Raw genomic sequence first — 21,508 nt, forward strand, 5'->3', positions numbered from 1 at the left:
AGGGAACTTTAGATAATTTTCATGTACGTGGCTGATGTTTTCTTTCCCAGGTATTTGGTTATGGAATTAATGGATGCTAACTTGTGCCAGGTTATTCATATGGAGCTGGACCATGAAAGAATGTCCTACCTTCTGTACCAGATGCTTTGTGGTATTAAACATCTGCATTCAGCTGGTATAATTCATAGAGTAAGTAGTGATATATTAATTTTATTTTTGAAATCACAATCACTTGGTTGTCATAATCCTTTATATGCAAAAGAAAATATTTGTGAAACAGTTTGTCGGTGTTGGAAACCCAAGTAAACCATGGAATCCTGTTGTGTCTCAAGAGATTCGGACTGGAGAGCGTGTGTGGAGGCCTGGTGTGCCACTGTGAGCTGCTGCGGACGCAGGGCGGGGATCAGCCGCGGCACCTGCCCTTGCGGAGTCCCGAGAGAGTCGGGTACTGCGGAAGAAAAAGTTCCTTTTCAGACTTTTCATTTGGAAGTAACTTAAACCTTAGAGAAAAACTGCAAGACAGTTTTTGGGCAAAGAACTCCAAGTGCCATTTATCCAGATTCACCCCTTGTTAATGTTTTCGCCATATTCGAAATCAGCGAGGAATTTAGGTTTGGGGCGAAAGAAAGTTAGAGGCCAATTAGAGAATGAAACGGTCCCTTGAGAACTCTTACTAAGTGATCACCCAGACATCCATCTCTCGTCTTGCAGAATTCTGCCACAGTGGCTTCCCTGCCCCTCCGGTGGGAGCGGCCAGGCTCTGCACCCCGAGCACTTGGAGTCGCGGGGCAGGCAGGGACCCCGCCGAGGCTGGGATTGGGGTGGCAGCGTTGCCTGTGCTGTCAGGAAGTGACACTGAAAACCCAGGGGCGTGTAATGTAATTCTCTCAGCTGGTTTTGTAAGTTTTTGTTATTTTTTGACTTGTAGAGCTGTGTAAGCAGAACATCATAGCAGAATTTTTTAAAAAACAACTAAAATGTTGAGCGAGACTGGAGTCAGAGATAATATAATTTTATTGGAAATAGATGTTGCCAGCATTCCCTAAATTATTACTGTGCTAATTTTATTGGCAAACTGTCGTTAGATTTTATGTTCCAACAGCAAGAAGTTGTATTTTTTCTGGGCTGAAATCGGTGTGGGGAAGAAGCTAGTGAGACCAGAAGAGTGGAGCCCGTCAGTGCGGAGAAGAGCGGACAGGCTTTCGGTGGCACGGTAGCAGTAATTCATGCAGATGTGTTAGCTGCCAGGAAAGGTGGGTTCCATGCAGCCCCTGGGTGAATGGAGGCCTCCCAGGGTGGCAGAGCCCCCCACGCACAGCGAGCAGAGCCCCTGCCCTCCTCCCAAGCCTCAGTCTGTGGCCCTTGGCCAGCATCAGGGCAGCATTTCTTGTCCTCCCAGGGCCTGGCGGGCTGAAAACCTCCTGATCTGCCAGCCAGTGTGCCAGCCAGTGTGCCTGCCAGTGTGCCTGTGTGCCAGCCAGTGTACCTGCCATTGTGCCTGCCAGCGTGCCTGCCAGTGTGCTGTTGTTTAAAATACGGCCTGTGCTGCCACCATGTGGTCAGGCAAAATAACATGTTGTGTGGGCAAACTCACTTGAAAAATACTAACAGTAGATTTCTGAATTAAAAATGAAGATTTCTCCTCCCGAAATTTTCACAGCCTTCACACAATTTAAGGCATTCTTAATACCCCTTAAATACATCTTTTATTAAATTCAAACTGTAGAATAATTCCCCAGATTATTAGGCCTGACTGCTGTAGGCTGTATACATTTTGTAAGGGGAATGATTTGCCTGACTCGTTTGCCCCGTCGTGGGCCCAGAGGTAGGTGGCAAAACAACAGCCTCCTGTTCCTGGAGAGCCCGCGAGAGCCACAGCGCGCGTGTGCCTTTTCGTGCACTGTTCGGTCCCTGCAGCCTGGTCCACGCCTGCCGGCCCGCGGGCCACATCAAGCCCAGAGAAGTGTTTGGTTTACCCGGTGCCCAGTTTAGAGACCTTAGAGGACCTGAGAAAGTGACTCCATTGCCACCCCCGCCTCCTCCGCCCCCCCACTCTCAGCACAGCCTCCGCACCACGCACTTCCCGCTCCCCACAGCCAGGGCTTGCCAGGCTCGCAGCCCGGTGGGGGTCTGCGTGGGCTCAGGGGACGCTCCCGACAGTGCGCAGCTACGTGAAACAGAGAGTGACAGGCCCCCGTTTCCCGCACCCCGGCCCCGGTGCAGCTGCCAAGAGGAGGAGGCCTAGGTTAGCCCTCGAGTGGGTTAAGCGTTCTGTGTGGACTGTACCGGCCTTTGTCCTGTCTACGATGCCACACACAGAATGTGCACTTTTAATTTTGCTTATTAAAATAGCTTCATACTAAACATAATATTTAATTGTTTGAAAAATAAAGTTTTGCCTACGATCCCACCACTTTTTACTTTATATAGTTCAAAACATTAAAAGAAATGAAAGTACGCCCGCCCTCCTTTACCGCCTGGAGATGCCAGGGATAGCAGTTTGGTGCGTTTCCGTCCCAGCTTCACACGGCCACCTCCCTGTGTACTGATGTCGGTACCACCGTGTCTGTCTATACGCACGTCCTCGTGAACTTACATTCTTCAAAGATGCTACCGTCTTGTACGTCACTGTTCCGCAACTTGCTGAATAAGTTGGTTTTTGTTTTGTATTTTTATCAAAGATAAAATGGTTCTACAAATGTTTATGAAAAACAGACTCCCCCACCTCCTCCCTCTCATTTCTTTCCCCCTAGAAGTGAACTCTTTCAGCTCTTTCAGCTGATTGTTTTGGTGTTTATTTCTGTATCTTGAAATACTACGCTTAGATCTCTCATCATTGATTTTTTTCTCTCCGTTTGGTGCACAAGATGCTGACTCAGCTCTCTCGCCAGCCCACCCTCGCCCTGCCACCTGTCCCGTCCCCCGCCCAGGGCGGAGCGCTGTGGCTGCATCCGGCTCGGGGCTGTTGCACGTCAGGGAGACCACGCAGATTCTCTACACAGCTGGGCCTTTCATTCACACCCTGGTTGTATTTCTTCCCTTTCAACTTCCGGCACCTGGATTAATAACGCTTGTCTTTCATTTGTTTGAGGTTTTCGTTTGTTTGTTTGTTTGTTTATGTTAAGGGGGGAGTAGTTTTCTAGGTTCTTACTGCTAATTCGACCCTAAGCCTCCTGACAGGTGTCTAAATCTTCCCTCAGTGCGTCGAGCTGTCTTAGCTGTTTCATCTTCTCTGGAAGTCTCTCCTGGAGCCTCCGTCCTGCTCCCCTCTGGACCGGTCGCCCTGAGCCTGTCGTGGAGGGTCACCCTGGGATTTCCTTCAGTATCTCCCGTGTCGGGTCCCCTGCTTCCTGGCCTGCCTTGCCCCTTTCTCTCTCAGGTTACTCCTTGTCTGGGGAGTATTAGACGATTACACATCCTCTAATAGGTTCCTAAAACATGGCGCACGGGAGGGAAATTTTTTGAGGCCTCAAATGTCTGAAACTCTTTATTCTGCCCTCGGAAACGATTCCCAGTTTGGTTGGGTACAGAATTCTTAGTAACATATCAGTCAGCCCACTGGAGCGAGACACCTGGCCCGGCGTCGGAGCACTCTTAAGGCCATCTTGTTACGGACCCTTTGTAGGTGCTCTGGATTTGTTTCGGTTTGGTTTTTATCTCCAGAAACTTTTTACATTGTTTCTTTATTCCTTGTACTCTGACATGTTACCATGATACACACGCCTTGATATGGCCATTTTTTCCATTAATTGTGCTGGGCACTTAGCTTTCAGTCTGGAAGAAGGTGTCTGTCTTGGAAGTCTGAGAAATTCATATTGTTTCTTTCAGAGTGCCCTCCTCACTTCATTCTTTATTTCCTCTCTCTCTCTCTCTGAGGCACCAGTTAGTTGTCACTCCTTTTTATCCTTAAATGCTCCTTTTTGTAGCCTTCCGTTCTTGTTACCTGGATGCAGAATCATCTCTCTGAGAGTAAACTTTTTCTTGAAGGTTTTTATTACTTCCCGCGTGGTCTTTCCCTTCCCCAAATGTCTGATGCCTCTGTTGTCTGGTTACGTTTAAGACTGAAGCATCAGAAGCCGACTGGAAATGCTGAGTGCACAGGTGGAGTTTTTGAAGGGTGGTGTCTCTAGGCCACAGGTATTGCCATTGGTAGGTCTTTTCTCTGGGCACCTTTTAGTTTCTCTAGAAAAGGCTCCTCCAGTCTCTTAAAGGAGGAAGCTAAGAGTGACTGCTGGTGGCGCAGGTCTGTGTGGGTGGAGCTGGGCCTCCCCGTGGCGGAGGGCCGGCTGTCACTGGAGACCCCCGTCTGCAGGCCGGGCCCCTTCCCAGGCCTGCCGTGCTGGTGCCGGCGTATCTGTCCGTGCTGTACCTGAGGCCTCCGGGGCTGGAGATTCGGCTCCAGTCTCTCTAGACGACAGGCCGGTGGCAGCAGGGAGGAGCAGAGGCCGCCCCTTTGGGGCGGAGGTGGGGGTCTGGGGCAGCTAACTGCTCCTTACCAGGGCTTGCAAAAAACAGACTCCGCAGTGCCCGCGGCTCATCCCTGAGCCGCTCCTGGGTGTGGGCCGCTGTCTCGCCGTGGCCCGGTCACGGAGGCTGCATTGCTCCCACTCTGCCAAGCCGTCTGCCGTTTGCTGTTTCCCTGCCACTTCCCCGTCTCCGTAGAGCAGGGGGCTTTGTCGGAGGCGTCAGAAAGCCAGGGCAGGATTAGACAGGTGAGAGGCCTGCTGGGAGAAGGCCAGCGAGAGAGGAAGGGGGAGCGGTTTGGAAGAGGCGGGAGCTGCCAGCGGGCAGTGCCGGCCCAGCGACGGGGAGCGGGGCAGAGCCCAGGCTGCCGGGCAGCCCCGTGGGAGCTGTCGCCACCGGGGCACGTGTGCATCTCACAGGAACAGGCCTGCCTCAGTTGGCCTGCCCATCATGCCTGGCTGAGAGCCCTGTGGGAGGTGTGTGGCCAAGACAGACGGTGGGTTCAGAAGCAGCACCTGGGCCATCTGCCACTTGCACTCCCACAGCGGGAGACCAAGGCGCGCCTTTCCGTGGCCGCCGCAGCCCACCCAGGCCCTCTCAGGCCCGCTTTTCCACGTAGGCTGGGAGCGGCTCCCCTGTGGCTTCCTCGGCCCCCTCTTAGGGAAAATGGAGGAGACAGAGGGTAGTGGGATGAGCCGTTGCCCTGTCACCGCAGTACCCGTACTCTCAGCCCTCACTGTGGCTCGCCTCACGTGTGACCCAGACCTTCATTCCTGCGGGGTCTGAGTCTGGCGGCTGACGGTGGGCCTCCGGGTCCTCCGGCCGCCCAGTAGGCATCGCCCGATCCCTGTTTGCATGGCTGGAGCTGCTGCACTTGGCGGCCGGAGCGACCCCCACAGGAGTCCCTTTGGCAGTTACCATTGGGAGGAGGCTAAATGGGAACCCGAAACTATCTTATAATAAACAATAAATCAAAAATATTATTGCGCCCGTGGGGGTGGACACACCATGAAGCCTCCTCAAGGCTGCAGGGCCGGGGGTCCCTTTCATCTCTCAGATTAGTTCACTAGTCTGCCTTTGAAGGAGCGAGAGGGATCCTGGAGAGGGACCCTCACTGCTCAGGCTTAGCCAGCTAGCAGTCCGCCGTGGCTGCTGTGCCGGCCACGTTGCCGGCATAAGGCTCACTGTCCCCCACACAGAAGCCGACAGGGTGGCACTGGCTTTGAGAAAGAAAGAAGAAAGAAAGGCTTCATCGTGAGGTCAACCAGCAAGGAGCTAGCAGGCGAAGCTCAAATCTTTCTCCCGGAGCTGGGGTCTGGGGCAGGGTTCGTGTGTCGGGGAGGCCAGGTTGGCAGGCAGAGAGCGCTGGCAGGGCAGGTTTGGATCAGTAGGACTCCAAACAGGACCATTTATGGTAGGGCACGGGGAGGGATCTGCAGCACTGGGCATGCGGGACACAGACCCCCTGCTTTGGAAAGTGTCCAGCACGCGGGTTCCAATCTTTTAGTTCCAGGAGTGGGGCGGGGCGGGGCAGGGTAGGGGGAGGCGGGACTTTAGTTCCAAGTATTACCTGAAGTTGAGGTTTTCTGTGCATGCTCTGGCTGTGCAGCTTGCAGCTTGTTAGCGCTGTTCCTGCAGAATAACCGGACGTTGTCAGTGGAATGTGGCCGGATGGGGCTGGTCCACGGTCACAGACGCAGCAGAGTTACTAGAGCCAGTTAACGAGGCCGCAGGTGTGTCACGTTGATTGGAGGGTGCATTCTTCCAGGCGGACGGAAAGCAGGGTCGGGAAGGGTTCACACTCCCCTGGGCTGAACCGAGGTATTCCTGCACGGTTTTGCCTCAGGCCATGTTAGCTCTCCCACCCTCTGTCCTGGCGTGGCCAGAAGAGACGTGGGCCAGACTGCATTGCCGACCTGGCCCTGCGACGCTTTGCGTGGAGGAGGCGTGATGGTGCTCGGGGCCTTTGGGCTTCAGCGTCCACTCAGACCTTGTGTCCAGTCGTCCCCAAAAGGTCTGGGTCTTCTCTGTCCCCAGCGTGCAGCTGCCGGAGTCAGTGGCTGTGTGCACCTGTGGGGACAGAGCAGGGAGAGCCGGACAGCAGGCACTTGGCACGATGCGCAGGGTCCTTCCGCCGGGACAGCTCTTCAGGCAGTGGGTCTGGAGCTGGGACCGCACAGGCAGCCCCCGCCCTGCTCCTGCCACACTTCGTGGCACCCTCGCTGCTGCCCACGGGGGCGCCGGGCCTGGTAGCCATCTTCTCCATCTTCTGTGCCTCTGGGGGCTGAGCCCTCAAATCCAGGTGTCATTTGGATCTTAACTTGCGTTTCTCATTTTCCGTGTTCTAGAGGTTTCCGAGATTTGCAGTGGCACGGTTGTCTTTGCTGTGCAGTCTCGAAGCTGCAGTCCAGCTAAGCGTTGGAAGTTGTTCCATGGAGGCCGACTGGAAAAAGGGTGGGCGGAAGCCCTCAGAGCCCAGACTGCTTAACCACTTCCCCGTTGTGGGGTCCGGGCGGCGAGCTGCCCTGGAAGTCCAGATTGGCTTTTTTTGTTTTTTTTTGAAACAAAGTCTTGCTCTTTTGGCCGGTAGAGTGCTGTGGCGTCAGCCCAGCTCACAGCAACCTCAGACTCCTGGGCTCAAGCGATCCTCCTGCCTCAGCCTCCCAAGTAGCTGGGACTACAGGCATGCGCCACCATGCCCGGCTAATTTTTTTATATGTATGTTTTTAGTTGCCTGGCCAAATTTCTGTCTATTTTTAGTAGAGACGGGGTCTCACACTTTCTCAGGCTGGTCTTGAGCTCCTGAGCTCAAGCGATCCTCCCCCCTTGGCCTCCCAGAGTGCTAGGATTACAGGCGTGAGCCACCGCGCCTGGCCCGGATTGGCATTTTATTATCGCAGTTTTCAGCAGATGGCAGTACAGTGTTTTTAACCTGACAGATGGCGTCTCAAGATGGGCGTGTTTTCTGACTCCCTCAGGGGTTCGCAGGCAGGTGGCCTGTTGAGGTGGCTCCTGCCATGGCTGAATTTGCCCTTGGTAGGCGCCGGGCTGCTCCTGCCCTCAGTCACTCGGCTGCGCTGTCAGTTCTAGGGCAGGGCGCACTTCAGGGACTGCTGGGCATAAAGCATATACATTTCCCATATTTTAAAAATCAGCCTCCGAAAGAGAAAGTCCCTGCTGAGGCCCCACTGACGGTCTCTCAGGTCCTCCTGCCGGCGTGGGTGCTGCCTTCTTTTCACCCTGGCCACACGGTAGACTCAAAATGGTTCCTTGTCATTTTGGGTTTTTGAAAAAATTTTGTGAAGTTGAGCATTATTTTATCTGTTAGTAATTGGTATTCCAAAATGCCTGTTCTTGCTGTATTCTTTGATTTTAAAAAAGAAAACTAGAAAAAAAATTGGTTTGTTTGGTCTTTGCTCTGTCACGGGCCCCTAACAGAGGACAGTCCTGGCTGGAGTCAGGCTGCCACTTTCCTGCCCGTCCTTGCCGTGGAGCAGCGGGGTCAGGCAACGGGCCGAGCCTTCCTCTCCTCGGCTGCCCTGTGAGAGGGGCCACTTGTCCAGTGCCCCGAGGTGCGATGGAGGAGCTGGGGGCCTCTTTGTGGGGCCTGGTAGAGATTTTCATTGCATTTTTAAACACTAACTACTTATAATTTAAATTTTACTGAATCCAGGAAATTCAGACAGAGAGCATTTAGTAGCACGGAAGTATAATCGTGGTCGTCGTCAATTTGTTATGGGTTTTATGCCTGTCCTGGTAACGTCACAGTGAACCTGCGACCCTCTTACGGCCCATCGCTGGGCAGTGGGGGCAGTCAGGTGCTGGGCGGTTTCCTGGAACCTGCAGCTTCACCCGGGAACTACCCCCTGGCGCTACCGCGCAGCAGCGGCTGGGCAGTTTGACGGTGCAGCTTCACGTCCGCGTGTCCTGGGAGGAGAATAGGTGTGGACGTTTAGAAGTCACGGTTTCTGGGTGAGTCTGCAGGCCGGAGTCCACGGGCAAAAGTCAAACTCCTGTGGCCTAAGGAAGGAGCTGGAGCTGGAAGAAAGGCTCTCACGTCTTGAGGGGAAACCATGGCAGTTGTGCTGAGGCGTTGGAAGTGCGGTGGCTCCCGAGCACGAGTGTGCCAGGCGTGCTTCTCAGTACCGAGGGCACAGCTGCCACCCTGCTCACACAGATCAGCACCAGGGACACCAGGGGGCTGGGAACCGAAGGATGAGCAGCTGATTTCACTGGTGGCACATGCAGGCTGTGGAGACGTAACACAGGTGCCCGGGAGGGCGTGGCGAGTCCTCGTGGGGGAGGGAGGAGTTGAGACTGGCGATCGGGGAGAAAGAGCCACGGGGAGATTCTGAGATGAGCGAGTGCCAGGCTTGTGCCTCCAGCACAGTAGCCATCGCCACCCCAGGCTGTCGAGCGCTCAGAATGTGGCTATCCTGTAAGCCTAAAATACATACTGGACTTCAAAGACTCGGTACCAAAAGCAGAATATAAAATATGTCAGTAAGTTTTTACGTTGATTACATTTTGAGATGATACTAATAATGCTATGGATATATTGGGTTAAATAAATGTACTGTATTAATAAAATTAACTTCACCTGTTTCTGTTGACACTTTTTAACATGGCTACTAGAAAATGTAAGTGATACATGTGGTTTATACTATATTTTCTACTGAACAGCTCTGCCCTGGACTGACCAGTGAGCGTGAGGGCCTCGGTGGCAGGGAGCCAGGGGTTGCAGGGACGCAAGGAGGGCCAGGCAGAGCGGGGTGGACGTGAGGGGCTGGCAGGAGCCCTCAGGGCCTGGAAGGCCACAGGAGGGGGCATGGACGCTCTCAGAGGTTTTTTTTGTTTTGTTTTGTTTTTTGAGACAGAGTCTTGCTCTGCCCAGGGCTAGAGTGCCATGGTGTCAGCCTCGCTCACAGCAACCTCAAAGTCCTGGGCTCAAGCAATCCTCCTGCCTCAGCCTCCCAGAGTGCTAGGGTTACAGGCGTGAGCCACTGCGCCCGGCCTCTCAGAAGGTTTGAAGCAAAGGAGGATCATAAAGGTTTCCACATAGGGGTGAGGGGAACCCCTTCAGGCTGATTTGTATTAGCTTTGATGTGAGTTTTCCGGAATTGTTGCAGAATCCCAGAGCTGGATTCCGACCGTCCTCCTCCCTGCACTCTCCCATACTTCAGCAGTCGCTGGCTTCACAGACCCTTTCCAGTGGGAAACAGTTTGTTTGGCAGGCTTTGCTCATTTTGTTCATTTAAACCGTTTCTTTCCTAGGATTTGAAGCCCAGCAACATCGTAGTGAAATCAGACTGCACCCTTAAGATCCTTGACTTTGGCCTGGCCCGGACAGCGTGCACCAACTTCATGATGACGCCCTACGTGGTGACACGGTACTATCGGGCCCCCGAAGTCATCCTGGGGATGGGCTACAAGGAGAACGGTGAGTGTGGACGGGGTGGAGGAGGCTGCACGTCTGAAATAGCTCTAGCGGCCTCGCTGGTTTTCTCTCTTTCCTTTGAACTATATGAAGTATAGGAGAGTGTAATAGTCCATGGATAGGAAGTAATTTTGTATTTCCATTGGTTAAAATCATTGACTTTTAAAAATCCACTTTTGAAATTATTATTTTTGAACTTTTTATCAAAATGTAACCTGCTCCCAGGAAAGCACGCAGGTCCCGAAGGTGCGGCTTGGTGTGAGCACGCCCACGGAACCCGCCCCGGCCCGCCAGCGTGGCTGCCATCCCGATTTCCAGCCCGGAGACTGGCTTTGCTCGGTTTTTTGAACCTAGTATAAATGGAATAACGCAACATGTTCTCTTCCACGTAAAACTGGCATTTTTTTAACATCACAACTTAGCTTATTCTAGCAATATGGGAGCTCTTTGAAACTTAGCTTTTAACAAATTTGTTGAAAAGAACTAAATTACATTTACTTATTAAAAAAAAGAAAAGAAAAAGACTGAAGGTTTGCCCAAGTCATCTGAAATGAGTTTTGCTTCAGTGCATGTGGTGTAGCGTGTACGCCCGCTCTGAGACGCGCAGCTCTGTGTGCTTCCCGTGGAGGGAGAGAAAATTAGATCCCCCAGTACCTCCTCCCCACCCGCTGCCCAGCAGGGCACTAAGATAGTGCCGCCTGCGCCAGCCAAGGTCTGGGCTCCAGCTGGGGCCCCCAGATGAGGGTGGCACCTTGGAAGTCAGGGCCCCTCTGGCAGGACTTCTCCTGGAACCCAGCCGAGCAAGCTGTCCCCTCACTGAGCACTGCTGCCTTTCCGACACAGCAGTTTAGAGAATGGTCGTGCGCAAGGCGTCAGTACTTTATAAAAGCTCCCACTGACAAGCTGGCGAAGTGTACTGGGTTTGTCTCTGTTTGGGAGGGTGTGGAGAACGGAGATGTGGGACTCCAGCTGCTTTTTAATCACCTGGTATTTGGTAGTGGACATCTGGTCCGTCGGGTGCATCATGGCAGAAATGGTCCTCCATAAAGTCCTGTTCCCAGGAAGAGACTGTATCCTTCTCAGGGAAGACCCAGCACTTGGCCCTGGAGCCTGCGGGGTGGGTGGGCACGTGGCCACGAGGAGCTTTGTGTTCACAGGCACTTTTTGTTTCTGGTTGTTTGTTTGTTTGTTTGTTTGAAGCTATAAAGTATTGGAATCTTTGACACTAAAACCCCAGGTTGCTGCACACCGAAGGCTAAAGTAGAGGTCAGCAATCATTCATGTTGTGTAAAAAGTTCACCCTTAGCTAGCAATTTATTTTTCCATGTCTGTGTGTTTAGTGCACTGTTAGAATTCCTTTTCCTCACTTTTGTTTTGTTCATGGCGCTTCATAATCTTATCATTTCATTTTATTTTCAGTCGATATCTGGTCAGTGGGTTGCATCATGGGAGAGCTGGTGAAAGGCTGTGTGATATTCCAAGGCACTGACCGTATCCTTCCCCGGCCTTGGCCCCGCCACGCTCTCCGTAACTCCGGGCAGCATGTCTCACCGCTCACATGAGCACTCACACGGAAAATGTCGTAACTCGCTCTAGACCGTTTCTGAGGGGGTCTTTGTTACGTCTGTTAAATTAGCGTCACGAACCAAGTGATTCAGTTTTACATTTTCTTTTTTACTTGCCTATCTGTGACAGTTTGGTTGAGACTTGGAGTTAAGTTAAACCAATTACATTAGCTCTTAATTTTATCAGAAATAGCTGGGCACATAGAAGAAATTATTTACTCTTTAATAAGTATATTCTGACATTTAAACAAACATACTGTTTTGTCTAGTTTATTACTTTAGGAAAGATGCTATCTAAATTTAATAGGCTAGTATGCTTATGTGATTTAATTAATAAACTTTTGTTAGTTATCGACATGCCTTAAAATGTTTTTCCCCAGAGTAAGAACTGAAGCACACTATGTACATAAGACCTAAGTGAACAAGATTAAAATGAAAATTATGTGAGGAATGATATGTTAAATTTTCTTGTCTGTTACTCTGCTGAAATTTTGTTGAAACTTTTTAAAAAATTCATCTAGGGGGTTATTTTGTGACACACTGGGGAAGTCTAAATAAATACAAAGACTAACTCGTACTGTGGCCAGGACATCGCAGGAATGATACAGCGTGAAGAAGAGTAGTTGCTATGATAGTCACCATAGCTCTCTTTGCTCATATGGCCATTCTCCCATCTTTAATATTTTTCACCCTAACATATACCCTTTTTCATTTGTGTTCTAATCACTTAGTTTTTCATTAGTCTTTGACTTTGTTTTTTGTTATGAAAGTTTAAAATGGTCTCTGTCCTTTGACAGATCGATGATTGCTGAAAGGAGATCAAGCTCTGGAGTCAGTGTTTTGTGTGGATTTTACAAAAGTAATTTTAGTTTTTGACAATTTTATGAGGATGGTTTTCTTATAAATTCTTCACAACACAAACTTGGAATGAAAAGGATTTATTCCTGTTGTTTACCTTCCTTTGCACTTTCTACATCATAGATTATACAATGAGTGAAGTTAAAGGTAGCATTTTATTTTGTTCTAGTAAATTTTCTAGCAGTTTTCCGTAGCCTTACCTCAGATTCACTTGTTTCAGCCTATAAATAAGGAGGTCTTTATTTTGCAAGTAAATGCAATTAAAAAGGGAAAAGTCAAGGTATTCTAATGATTAATAATTTACCAGTATCCACTTAATGTTCACTTTGTCTCCATTTTTAGTTAATTTATGCCTTGTTTTATTAATTAAGAAACTTTTTCTTCAAAAAATACAAAAATGAAAACGTGGGTACTTTTTGATCCATTTTAGTAAGTAATTTAAAATGCCTACTTTACCTATTTCCACTTAATGTTCACTTTGTCTCCATTTTTAGTTAATTTATGCCTTGTTTTATTAATTAAGAAATTTTTTCTTCAAAAAATACAAAAATGAAAACGTGGGTACTTTTTGATCCATTTTAGTAAGTAATTTAAAATGCCTACTTTACATATTAACATATTTCAATGTCAGTAATTAATGGTTTTATATATAAAGGTCACCTAATGTTATTCTCGAAACTCACACAGAGTTTAATATCATTTTCTCTTTTTTTGAGAGACAGGGTCTCACTCTGCCACCCAGGCTTGTGTGTAGTGGCATGATCCTAGCTCACTGCGGTCTCAAACTCCTGGCCTCAAGCAGTCCTCCCACCTCAGCCTCCCAAAGTGCTGGGACTACAGGCCTAAGCTACTGTGCCCAGCCACTGTCAAAGAAAATCATGCAACTCTTTTAAACATTAGATTGAAAACTTGGAGAAGAGAAGAGTTTCCAGAAACCAGACTAAGATCCTCAGATGTTTGCTTTAGATTTGTGACCTGGGGTAGAAAAGGAATTCCTGTCCCTGCTGTGGCCTATGCGATGGCAGCTGTGCATGCTTGAGGAATTCAAGGCCTCTCTGAGCCTTGGTTGCCTCTTTTATAAAATGAAAGCTCTGTGGTCTGCCTCACAGGTCGTGGGAGTTAATGACAGCAGTGTCTGCACAGACTCAGAAGGCCCACCGGGCTTGCCGGGTTATCTTCCCTCTTCTCGCCACCTGCCGTCTATGGAAATGACCGTTTGTCGTTATTCCGGCAGTTATTTATCTCGCCCTTGCCCATTTTTAGGCTGCTAGTCTGACTTCGATTTCAAAGGCTCCGTCCCTCCTTTAAAGGCTGCTGAGGTTAAGGCGGACTGTCAAGGGCAGGGCAGAGCGGGAGACCCGTGCAGAGGCTGCCTTTCGTCCCACGGAGAGGTGGAGGCTCACTGCAGGCTGGTAGGGGAGCAGCTGGGGAGAAGGGCTTGCACCCTGCGTCTGCTTTGCAGCCGAACCCTCCACGAGCCTGTTAGAGTTGGGAGATGCCTGTTAGACAGCGGGATCGGGGGAGAGGCCTGGGATAGAGAGGTCAACGTGGGCGCTGTCCGTCTGTCACAGCGTTGGAGCCTCGCGTCTGGCAGCGAGTGCTTGCAGAGCGGGAAGGGACGAGGACCCAGGACTAAGCCACTCACGGTGGCGGCACAAGAGGAACAGGGAAGGGAGATGGAGAGGCACTCCAGTGACGCCCTGGAGGCCGGAGGGAAGGGGCTGAGGGAGGCTGGTGCACACGGAGCGGGAGACGAGACTGGGGACTGCCGCCGTGCTCTGCGGTGGCCGCGACGGCCTTGGTGGAGGTGGGGGGAGAAAGCCTGACCGAGTCTGCTTAAGAGAGCAGAGAGGCTGGGAGTTAGAGACGCAGCACAGATAACTCTTCAGGAAGTGTTGCTGCAAACGGGGGAGAAGAAACGGAGCGAGAGCTCGTGGGGAGGTGGCGCCAAGAGAACGTGGCTGCGCTGCTAGCACAGGAGAAAGCCAGCGTCTGAGTGGTGCTGGGCTGTGTCCGGAGAGAGCAAAGTGCCCGTGAGGCAGCAGTGAGAGGACTCACGGCGGCTCACCCGTGCGCAGGCTCGAGGGTGGAGGTCTAGAGCCGGGCAGGTTGCGCCTTCGCCGGGAGCCCAGATGGCTCCTCGGTGGTGAGTGGCACACGGATGCTGGGCTGCGGCGTGGAGGGGCCCTGGGAGGCTTCTCTTGAGATTGGCTCGGTTTTCCCAGTGAATCGTGAGCATGGGGAGGAGGCGTCCAGAGTGTAAGGAGAGAGGGAAAGGTGCGAAGCAGGTAAATGGCATGTGGATGGGATTCCGATTGGGCACCATGTATGAAACGGGAGTGAAGAAGGAGAACTTGCTAGTGATCTGGATGCTGGAAACTATTTCCCGAGCAGGTCCAGAAGCGTGACATTCTGGAAGAACCGAGTTCCTGTGTCTGTTGCCTGGGTTGTTTCATGGGTTCCTTCCCAAGTGTGTTTTCTGAGATACGCCTCAGGCAGTCACTTTTTTAAGTTGCCGTGTCCAGGATTTTTCTGGCTTGCGTCCCGTGTGTGGTTGGTCGCGGTTTCAGGGTCACTTGCCCCCCACACAATCCCAGTCACCCTAACCCTAGCAAGTACCCCGTGGAGTAGGCAAAGCCAGTGTCGTCCGCATCGCACAAATAAGGAAGTTGGCCCCAAGGGAGATGGACTTCCCTGACACCTTGGAAGTATTTGGTGCACAGTAGAGTCTGGCAAAGGACGAGGCCGAGGCTCGGAACACCCTCTGCCACCTGCCACGCCGGGCCTCGCCTCCCCAGCCCTGCACGTAAGAGGTTGAGTGGGTCCCTCTGAGAGCCCTTGCCTTCCTCTCCTTTAGAAAGCTGCGAATCGAAGGTAGCGCTAGTGCAGAAATGAATTTCCATTTGCTTATGTAATGTTTTTCTAATTTCATGTTTAATCATTTCTGTCATAGGTATTCTTAGTTTCAAGATAACTTTATTTTGAACCATAATGGGAAGGCATATATAGGGCTCACTGCATTGATTTCATAAACTGTGATAATAGTTTATAAAGATTCAGAGTGTAGAAGTTTTTAAAAATTGTCTAACTTGGAAACTTAAACCTAATTTGAATATTATTCCACAATGCTTCTGCCAACCCCGTGGGGCGGGCTAGTTAATCACTTGTCAATCGGTATAAATATAGCTTTTTCTCAAATGATGCTACTACATGTAATATGAATATAAGGCATTTCAGTTGTATTTTCCTCAAGAGACTCCTTAGATATTGATCAGTGGAATAAAGTTATTGAGCAGCTAGGAACACCATCGGCAGAGTTCATGAAGAAACTTCAGCCAACTGTGAGGAATTATGTAGAAAATAGACCAAAGTATCCTGGAATCAAATTTGAAGAACTCTTTCCAGATTGGATATTCCCATCAGAATCTGAACGAGACAAAATAAAAAGTAAGATATCCTTTTTTTCTTATATTTGTTTTTGTAATTAAGGTGAACCTTTCACTTTTCCGTGTGATCGTTGGGAGATAAAATGGCTAGACTCCTGAAATAAAGTCATCTACAGGCTAGAATGTGATCTGTGAAGGCTCCGAGAAGAGGAGGCCTAAAGGCCTAGAATCATCCTCTATAAGAGGGTTTAATTGAAGCCTTTGGCCAAGATCAGAATATTCAGATCATTCTGAAAGACTCTTATGTTAGACTTACAGCAGTTGGAATTCAAAAAGTTTTCAGGTATAAAGAACACTTGAATACAGATTCTAGAGTCAAAAACACGATGGTAGTTTGATAAAAAATGTCCTCCCTGCCCTTCTGTGCCTTCACGAAAGTATGATTGCTTAAGGAAAAAGAACAGATTTGTTTCTGTCCACGTCCGGGTAAACTGTGCCTTGGTCAGAAAAGCTCCGATCCTTCTTTGCCTGTTGTGTCGTGACTTTAATTGCTGAAACCTAGGCAAGCCCTACATTTAATTAAGTTATTGAACTTGTTGGTTCTTCTCTGAGTACTTATCTGTAGATTGAAAAAAAAGAAGTGCATGTTGCCAACATTGTACAAGGCAGGCCGAGCAGAGGCATCTGTGAAGGGTTTGATACTGTGGGAACGTAAGACTGTCGTGTGATCTAAAAAGTCTGTTCCAGTTTCGTCTCAATGTGACACAGAGAAACAACACTCGCACGTGCCGCGCATCGCACTCAGCGGCACCGGCCTTCGCTCGGCTCTTGCCACCTTCCTGGCTGTGGTTTCTCACCTTGGGCCCTGTCCATACGCTGGTCGGAGGCTGCCCGGGGCCCTCCCCTCGACCCCCTGTCTCCTCTCCCCTCACAGGTCCAGAGGTGGAAACCACATCTGGAAACCTGGCTTGTCGTGACAGTAGCCACTCAACTTTCTCTTAAAAGTTTTTGGATTCTGTTGATCTTGAACCTGTCAAACATTTCTCAAAGTTAATGTACATTTGTTCTAGCTGTGCTGTGTGCTGTCACGTTTAACTCTTTATTGTGTGATTTTCTTTTCTCAGATTAACCACATTAGTTTATTAATCTCATGTTTATTTCCACCCTAGCGAGTCAAGCCAGAGATCTGTTATCAAAAATGTTAGTGATTGATCCCGACAAGCGGATCTCTGTAGACGAGGCCTTGCGTCACCCCTATATCACTGTTTGGTACGACCCCACGGAAGCGGAAGCAGTAAGTGTTGATTTTGAAAAGATACATCTGTGCAGACAGGGCTGATATTTCCTTGGATCTTCTGTCTGTTAGTCCAGAATGGCTACATAAGGATAGCAAGTTTTAGATTTTAGAGCTCCCAGTTACAAAAAGGCTGCGTGCTATCTGGGACCTGGGTCACCACCCCTTTCGGGGCACGTGGTGTCGGAGCCGCAGCTCAGAGCGGCTCGGGAGCGAACATGCTCACGCCGTGCCGACGCAGTCGTCTCCGTTTGTGCCAGGGCTGGTGTGCGAGGATAACGCATTAAGCATCTGTTCCCTTCCTCGCACTGCGCCGTGGGCTTTGGTCACACCCTCTCGTTCAGGCCACCCAATCAGGAGGCTGAGCGGCTTGCTGAGAATCGCAAGTCTGTTTGTCCCTCCTTAAGGCATCTGCGCTTCCCCATTCCCCCCCGCGGGGGCTCCGCTCTGAGGTTGGTGCCCGGGTGTGGTTTTCCATGTCGGCTCGGCGTGGATGATCATTAGCGCAAGGCAAGAGACCACACAGTGCCATGCTTGTTTCGTGCCACTGGTAAAACACATTTTATGTCATGGCCTATGGTTATCACCATCATTTCAAACGTTGTTTTTTATTAAAAGAGTCCAATTTATAAGCAGATTTTTGGAATAATCCATTTATGAGTTGGGCATTGGGTTTGGGAGTTTTAGTGTGAAGAAATGTAAACTAGAAGTGTGTTCTGAGAAACACTGCACCCTCCATGATTCCTGCCATGGTGGAACTCTAGGAAGCAGCCTGTGATTATTAATTTATAATTACATTTGGGCAGGTGTCTTTAGTGTTCTGAGGTCATGTGATTATTAAGAAGACCGTAATAGTCTCTTTTTTGGTTAATGTTTCCACAATTATTTTGATTCTGAAACTGATGTAACATCACACTTTTTTTAAGAACAAAAATCTTTAATAAACTATGTATTGAATGAAACTAAATCCGTATCATAGACTAGAAGTCTTCCAAGTGATTTTACCTGTTTTTATGCCTCATTATTTTTTGAACTATTGACTTTCTGTGTTATTTAATTTTAGCCACCACCTCAAATTTATGATGCCCAGTTGGAAGAAAGAGAACATGCAATTGAAGAATGGAAAGGTAAAGACAGAGCTTATTTTGGTCCTTACTTCTGACATTTCTTACAGTCCTGTAAAGCAGAGGCTTTTCACTTTGCCAACAGCCCTTCGGGAAGGGCAAACGCCCCTGCGGCCCACTTGTCCTCTCCTCCACCTTCCAGCAGAAAAGGAACTTGACGGTAACAGAATTGTAGAGGAACATGTATGAATTTCTTATTATTTGCTTCAAGAGAGAAAAATAAGGGCTTTTCCACATGACTTTACATTTTCCAGTATTGGTAAACTGAGCTTAGTTATTATTTCACACTTGATGACACGTTGCAGATTGGCAGGCCAGCCCAATTCACAGGCCAGACGTTACCTGTAGAGTTTCCCATATGAGCAGAAATGGGGAGTGAGGGCTGGGGTTCCTGTGAGCTTGTTTGTTTTAAGCCATGTAGTTGTGTGTATGTTTTAAAATCTAGTTTGGGGAAAACTTTAGATTAAAAATATGCAAATGGTGTTGTTACCACTATAAGATTAACCAAACAGTCCACAGCAAACCAAGCCCACAGTGAAGAGGTGGAGTCACAATCTTGCATTAAACAGCAGGATCAGTGTTCACTGAGAACTGCAGTCAGAGCGGTCAGCACTAAGGGGGCCCTGCCCGGGGCCCTGCGGGAGGCGGGGAACGCAGTTCGCTGTGTGCCCACACTCGACAGGGCGCGCGCAGCGCAGGCGTGGGCCTCAGTGGACACTTGCAGCGTGCTAAGGTTGGTGGATACCGAAAGGGTAGACATCCCCAATAGCTTACGTAGGCAGCAATCAAGTTTTCTTACAAACGAAAGTTGAGGAAAACTGAAGTTGGAGCCACAGAAAGACTGAGGGGTCGTTTCTGGCCAGTCTGAAGGGGCTCACGGCCACACGCGGTGCTGGCGGGACAGCCACAGTGGTGATGGAGAGGAACACGTTGGCACGGGTGTGAGCACTTCCACTGCTTTGAATGCTCTCTGAGAGCCAGTGCGCCAGTTCTCTCTCTCTGTAAAACCCTCTTGCGGATTCAGAACTGCCCTCCGATTTTTGCTACCTAATAATTGAAAAGATTTAATGGATCAAAACATGGATATTGGTCCAGGTAAACTATATTACTGCATCGACTGTACATCACAATTAAAAATAACATGCCACAGTGCCCTTGGAGTGGTTCCAATTGATTTGGAAGCAGAGTTTAGAGATGCAGAGAAACCGATGAAGCATTTTAACTCGCATTTCTGTTTGAAGAGCTAATTTACAAAGAAGTAATGGATTGGGAAGAAAGGAGCAAGAACGGCGTTGTGAAAGATCAGCCTTCAGGTTAGTGATTGCTTTAATCGTCTGAATGTGTGATATGTTTCTTTCCCTGTTCGGGTTTTATAAGTGGCGACAGTCGCCACGAGCCTGGAGAGCATTGGGTTTGAAAACCGCGTGTGAGACGGTGCCCGTTTGGCCCGTGGTGGTGGCGCCCGTAGTGGGCGCAGCTGACATTTTACCCACGTGCCGCGCACCAGGCTGACTGTGGTGTGAGTGCTCTTGTGTCATCCTCGCTACAGCCGCCGTCAGCTCCCTTTACAGATGAGGAAATTGAACTGAAAGCCTTGCGATGTGCATGGCGCTCTTTGCACTGGTCCCACCCAGTTAGAAAAGAACGTGAATGCAAATCCAGGTAAAAGAGAATTAGGTTTTCTTTTGAGGAAATTTTTCATATCTTGCTGTACCTAGTGGCAGAAGCCTAAGGACTAGCTAATTGTAAGATTATGAAGGACTCTGATATTAGTGGTATTAACCTGCGTTAATACTAGGTATTCTACCCTGTTTGCTAAATGGAAGTCTGCAGTGTTGTGTATGTCCTCTCTCCCATTCCCACGGGGAAGCCCGTGTGTGCACACACATGTGAGGACGTGCACATCGCCCAGCTTACTTTTCATTCTTGAATTTTATATTCACCACGACGCTGGTGTCAGACATCTAGAGATTATATAACTTCAGCAGGAATTTAGGTGCTCGTTAACTAAGCACAGATTTAAGGCTGCAAACACTAATCTCTGACAGCCTGCATGTTTTATTTTTGTTCAAATCAGACTAAAATGTGAATAGTAGGAAATAGGATAGTTTCATTTGCCTTAAAAGATTAAAATGTCAGTTTTCTATATTCATAAAACCAAAATAAAATGTACAAGAGGCCACTAAATTTTTTCCTTTTTGTAGTATAGAGCCTTTATTTTATTTATTGCAAAAGATTTCTTTGAATGTTGATGCTTTTTTCTGTAGATTCAGTAGTGTTTGTTATAATTGTTATAATTCAAGTATCTGATGACACTTGAATCCTATTCAGACTTAAGCCTTTTGTGACACTGAGTTTTAGGATAAATTTGGCAATATCCTTTTGATGTCTATTTGAAATCCAGCAGGTATTTTTTTAAGTAGTTAATATGATTACACATGCCCACATATGTATTTGGTCTCTGGGAAGAAAAGAACGTTTCAGGGAAGGACATAAGAATATTTGGGATTCTGGGCCTAATAAAAGACTCAAGAAAAAGTTCCAAATGTACAGCTGACTAACTTCTTGTTTATACTTATAGTCAGGATTGGGAAACTCAGAAAGGAGAAAGCCAAGAAATGGCCTAAAGTCTCACTGCCTGGATTCGCAGCAATGTCGTGCCTCAGATTTTATTATATTTGGTTTTCTTAGCACAGATGCAGCAGTAAGTAGCAACGCGACTCCTTCTCAGTCATCGTCGATCAATGACATTTCATCCATGTCCACCGAGCAGACACTGGCCTCAGACACGGACAGCAGTCTGGATGCCTCGACAGGGCCCCTCGAAGGTTGTCGATGATAAGTCAGAAAGAGCAAACTTGTTGTCGTTGGAGGAACTCTCGCTTCCATGGGCCTGAAATGCTTGGGAGTTGATGGAACCAAATAGAAAAACTCCATGTTCTGCATGTAAGAAACACGATGCCTTGCCCTGCTCAGATCTGATAGGATTGCCTGCTTAGACTGTGGAACAAAGCAGATTATGTCTGAAGAAAAAAAGTACAAGCCACACTTTTAGAGATTTCTTTCAAGATCATTTCAGGTGAGCAGTTAGAATTAGGTGACTTTTTTTAAAGTTGTGTGGTAAGAGTAGTGACAATTTCACCTCATTCGTAACTTCTGGGACTCACATGCATGTGACCACAAACGCTTGCTTGGGCTTGCCCACCTACTACTTAGGAAGTCGGTATGTAAATGCTAAATGATCTTCCAGGTAGCGCTGCTTCTAGAATTATCTCTTCATCCTCTTAAGTAATTTGGTATCTGTCCAGAAAAAAATAGATTTATGTATATTGATTGGCCATTATCATGTTATTATCACATCTTATCCTCTTCTACGGTAT

General features: G+C 48.8%; 1 protein-coding gene across 3 annotated transcripts in view; it reads left to right on the forward strand.

Annotated features, from left to right (window-relative positions):
- Positions 1-21,128, forward strand: part of MAPK9 (mitogen-activated protein kinase 9) — a 47,546-nt gene extending 26,418 nt beyond the window's left edge. The window contains exons 4-11 of one of the 3 annotated variants that reach the window (XM_012660892.1): positions 13-189; positions 9,739-9,904; positions 10,900-10,971; positions 15,589-15,771; positions 16,880-17,004; positions 18,068-18,131; positions 19,370-19,441; positions 20,825-21,051. In XM_012660892.1, the coding sequence (XP_012516346.1) occupies positions 13-189; positions 9,739-9,904; positions 10,900-10,971; positions 15,589-15,771; positions 16,880-17,004; positions 18,068-18,131; positions 19,370-19,441; positions 20,825-20,967 (1,002 nt within the window). In that variant the 3' untranslated portion in view covers positions 20,968-21,051. Of the gene's footprint in view, positions 1-12; positions 190-9,738; positions 9,905-10,899; positions 10,972-11,320; positions 11,393-15,588; positions 15,772-16,879; positions 17,005-18,067; positions 18,132-19,369; positions 19,442-20,819 lie in introns of those variants that run through there. The other 2 variants (XM_012660891.1, XM_012660890.1) reach the window with 2 other exon arrangements.
- The last annotated feature ends 380 nt before the right edge of the window (positions 21,129-21,508 follow it).

The sequence above is a fragment of the Propithecus coquereli genome, unplaced genomic scaffold (assembly GCF_000956105.1).
Source record: "Propithecus coquereli isolate 6110/MARCELLA unplaced genomic scaffold, Pcoq_1.0 Scaffold689, whole genome shotgun sequence".
Lineage (NCBI taxonomy): Eukaryota > Metazoa > Chordata > Mammalia > Primates > Indriidae > Propithecus > Propithecus coquereli.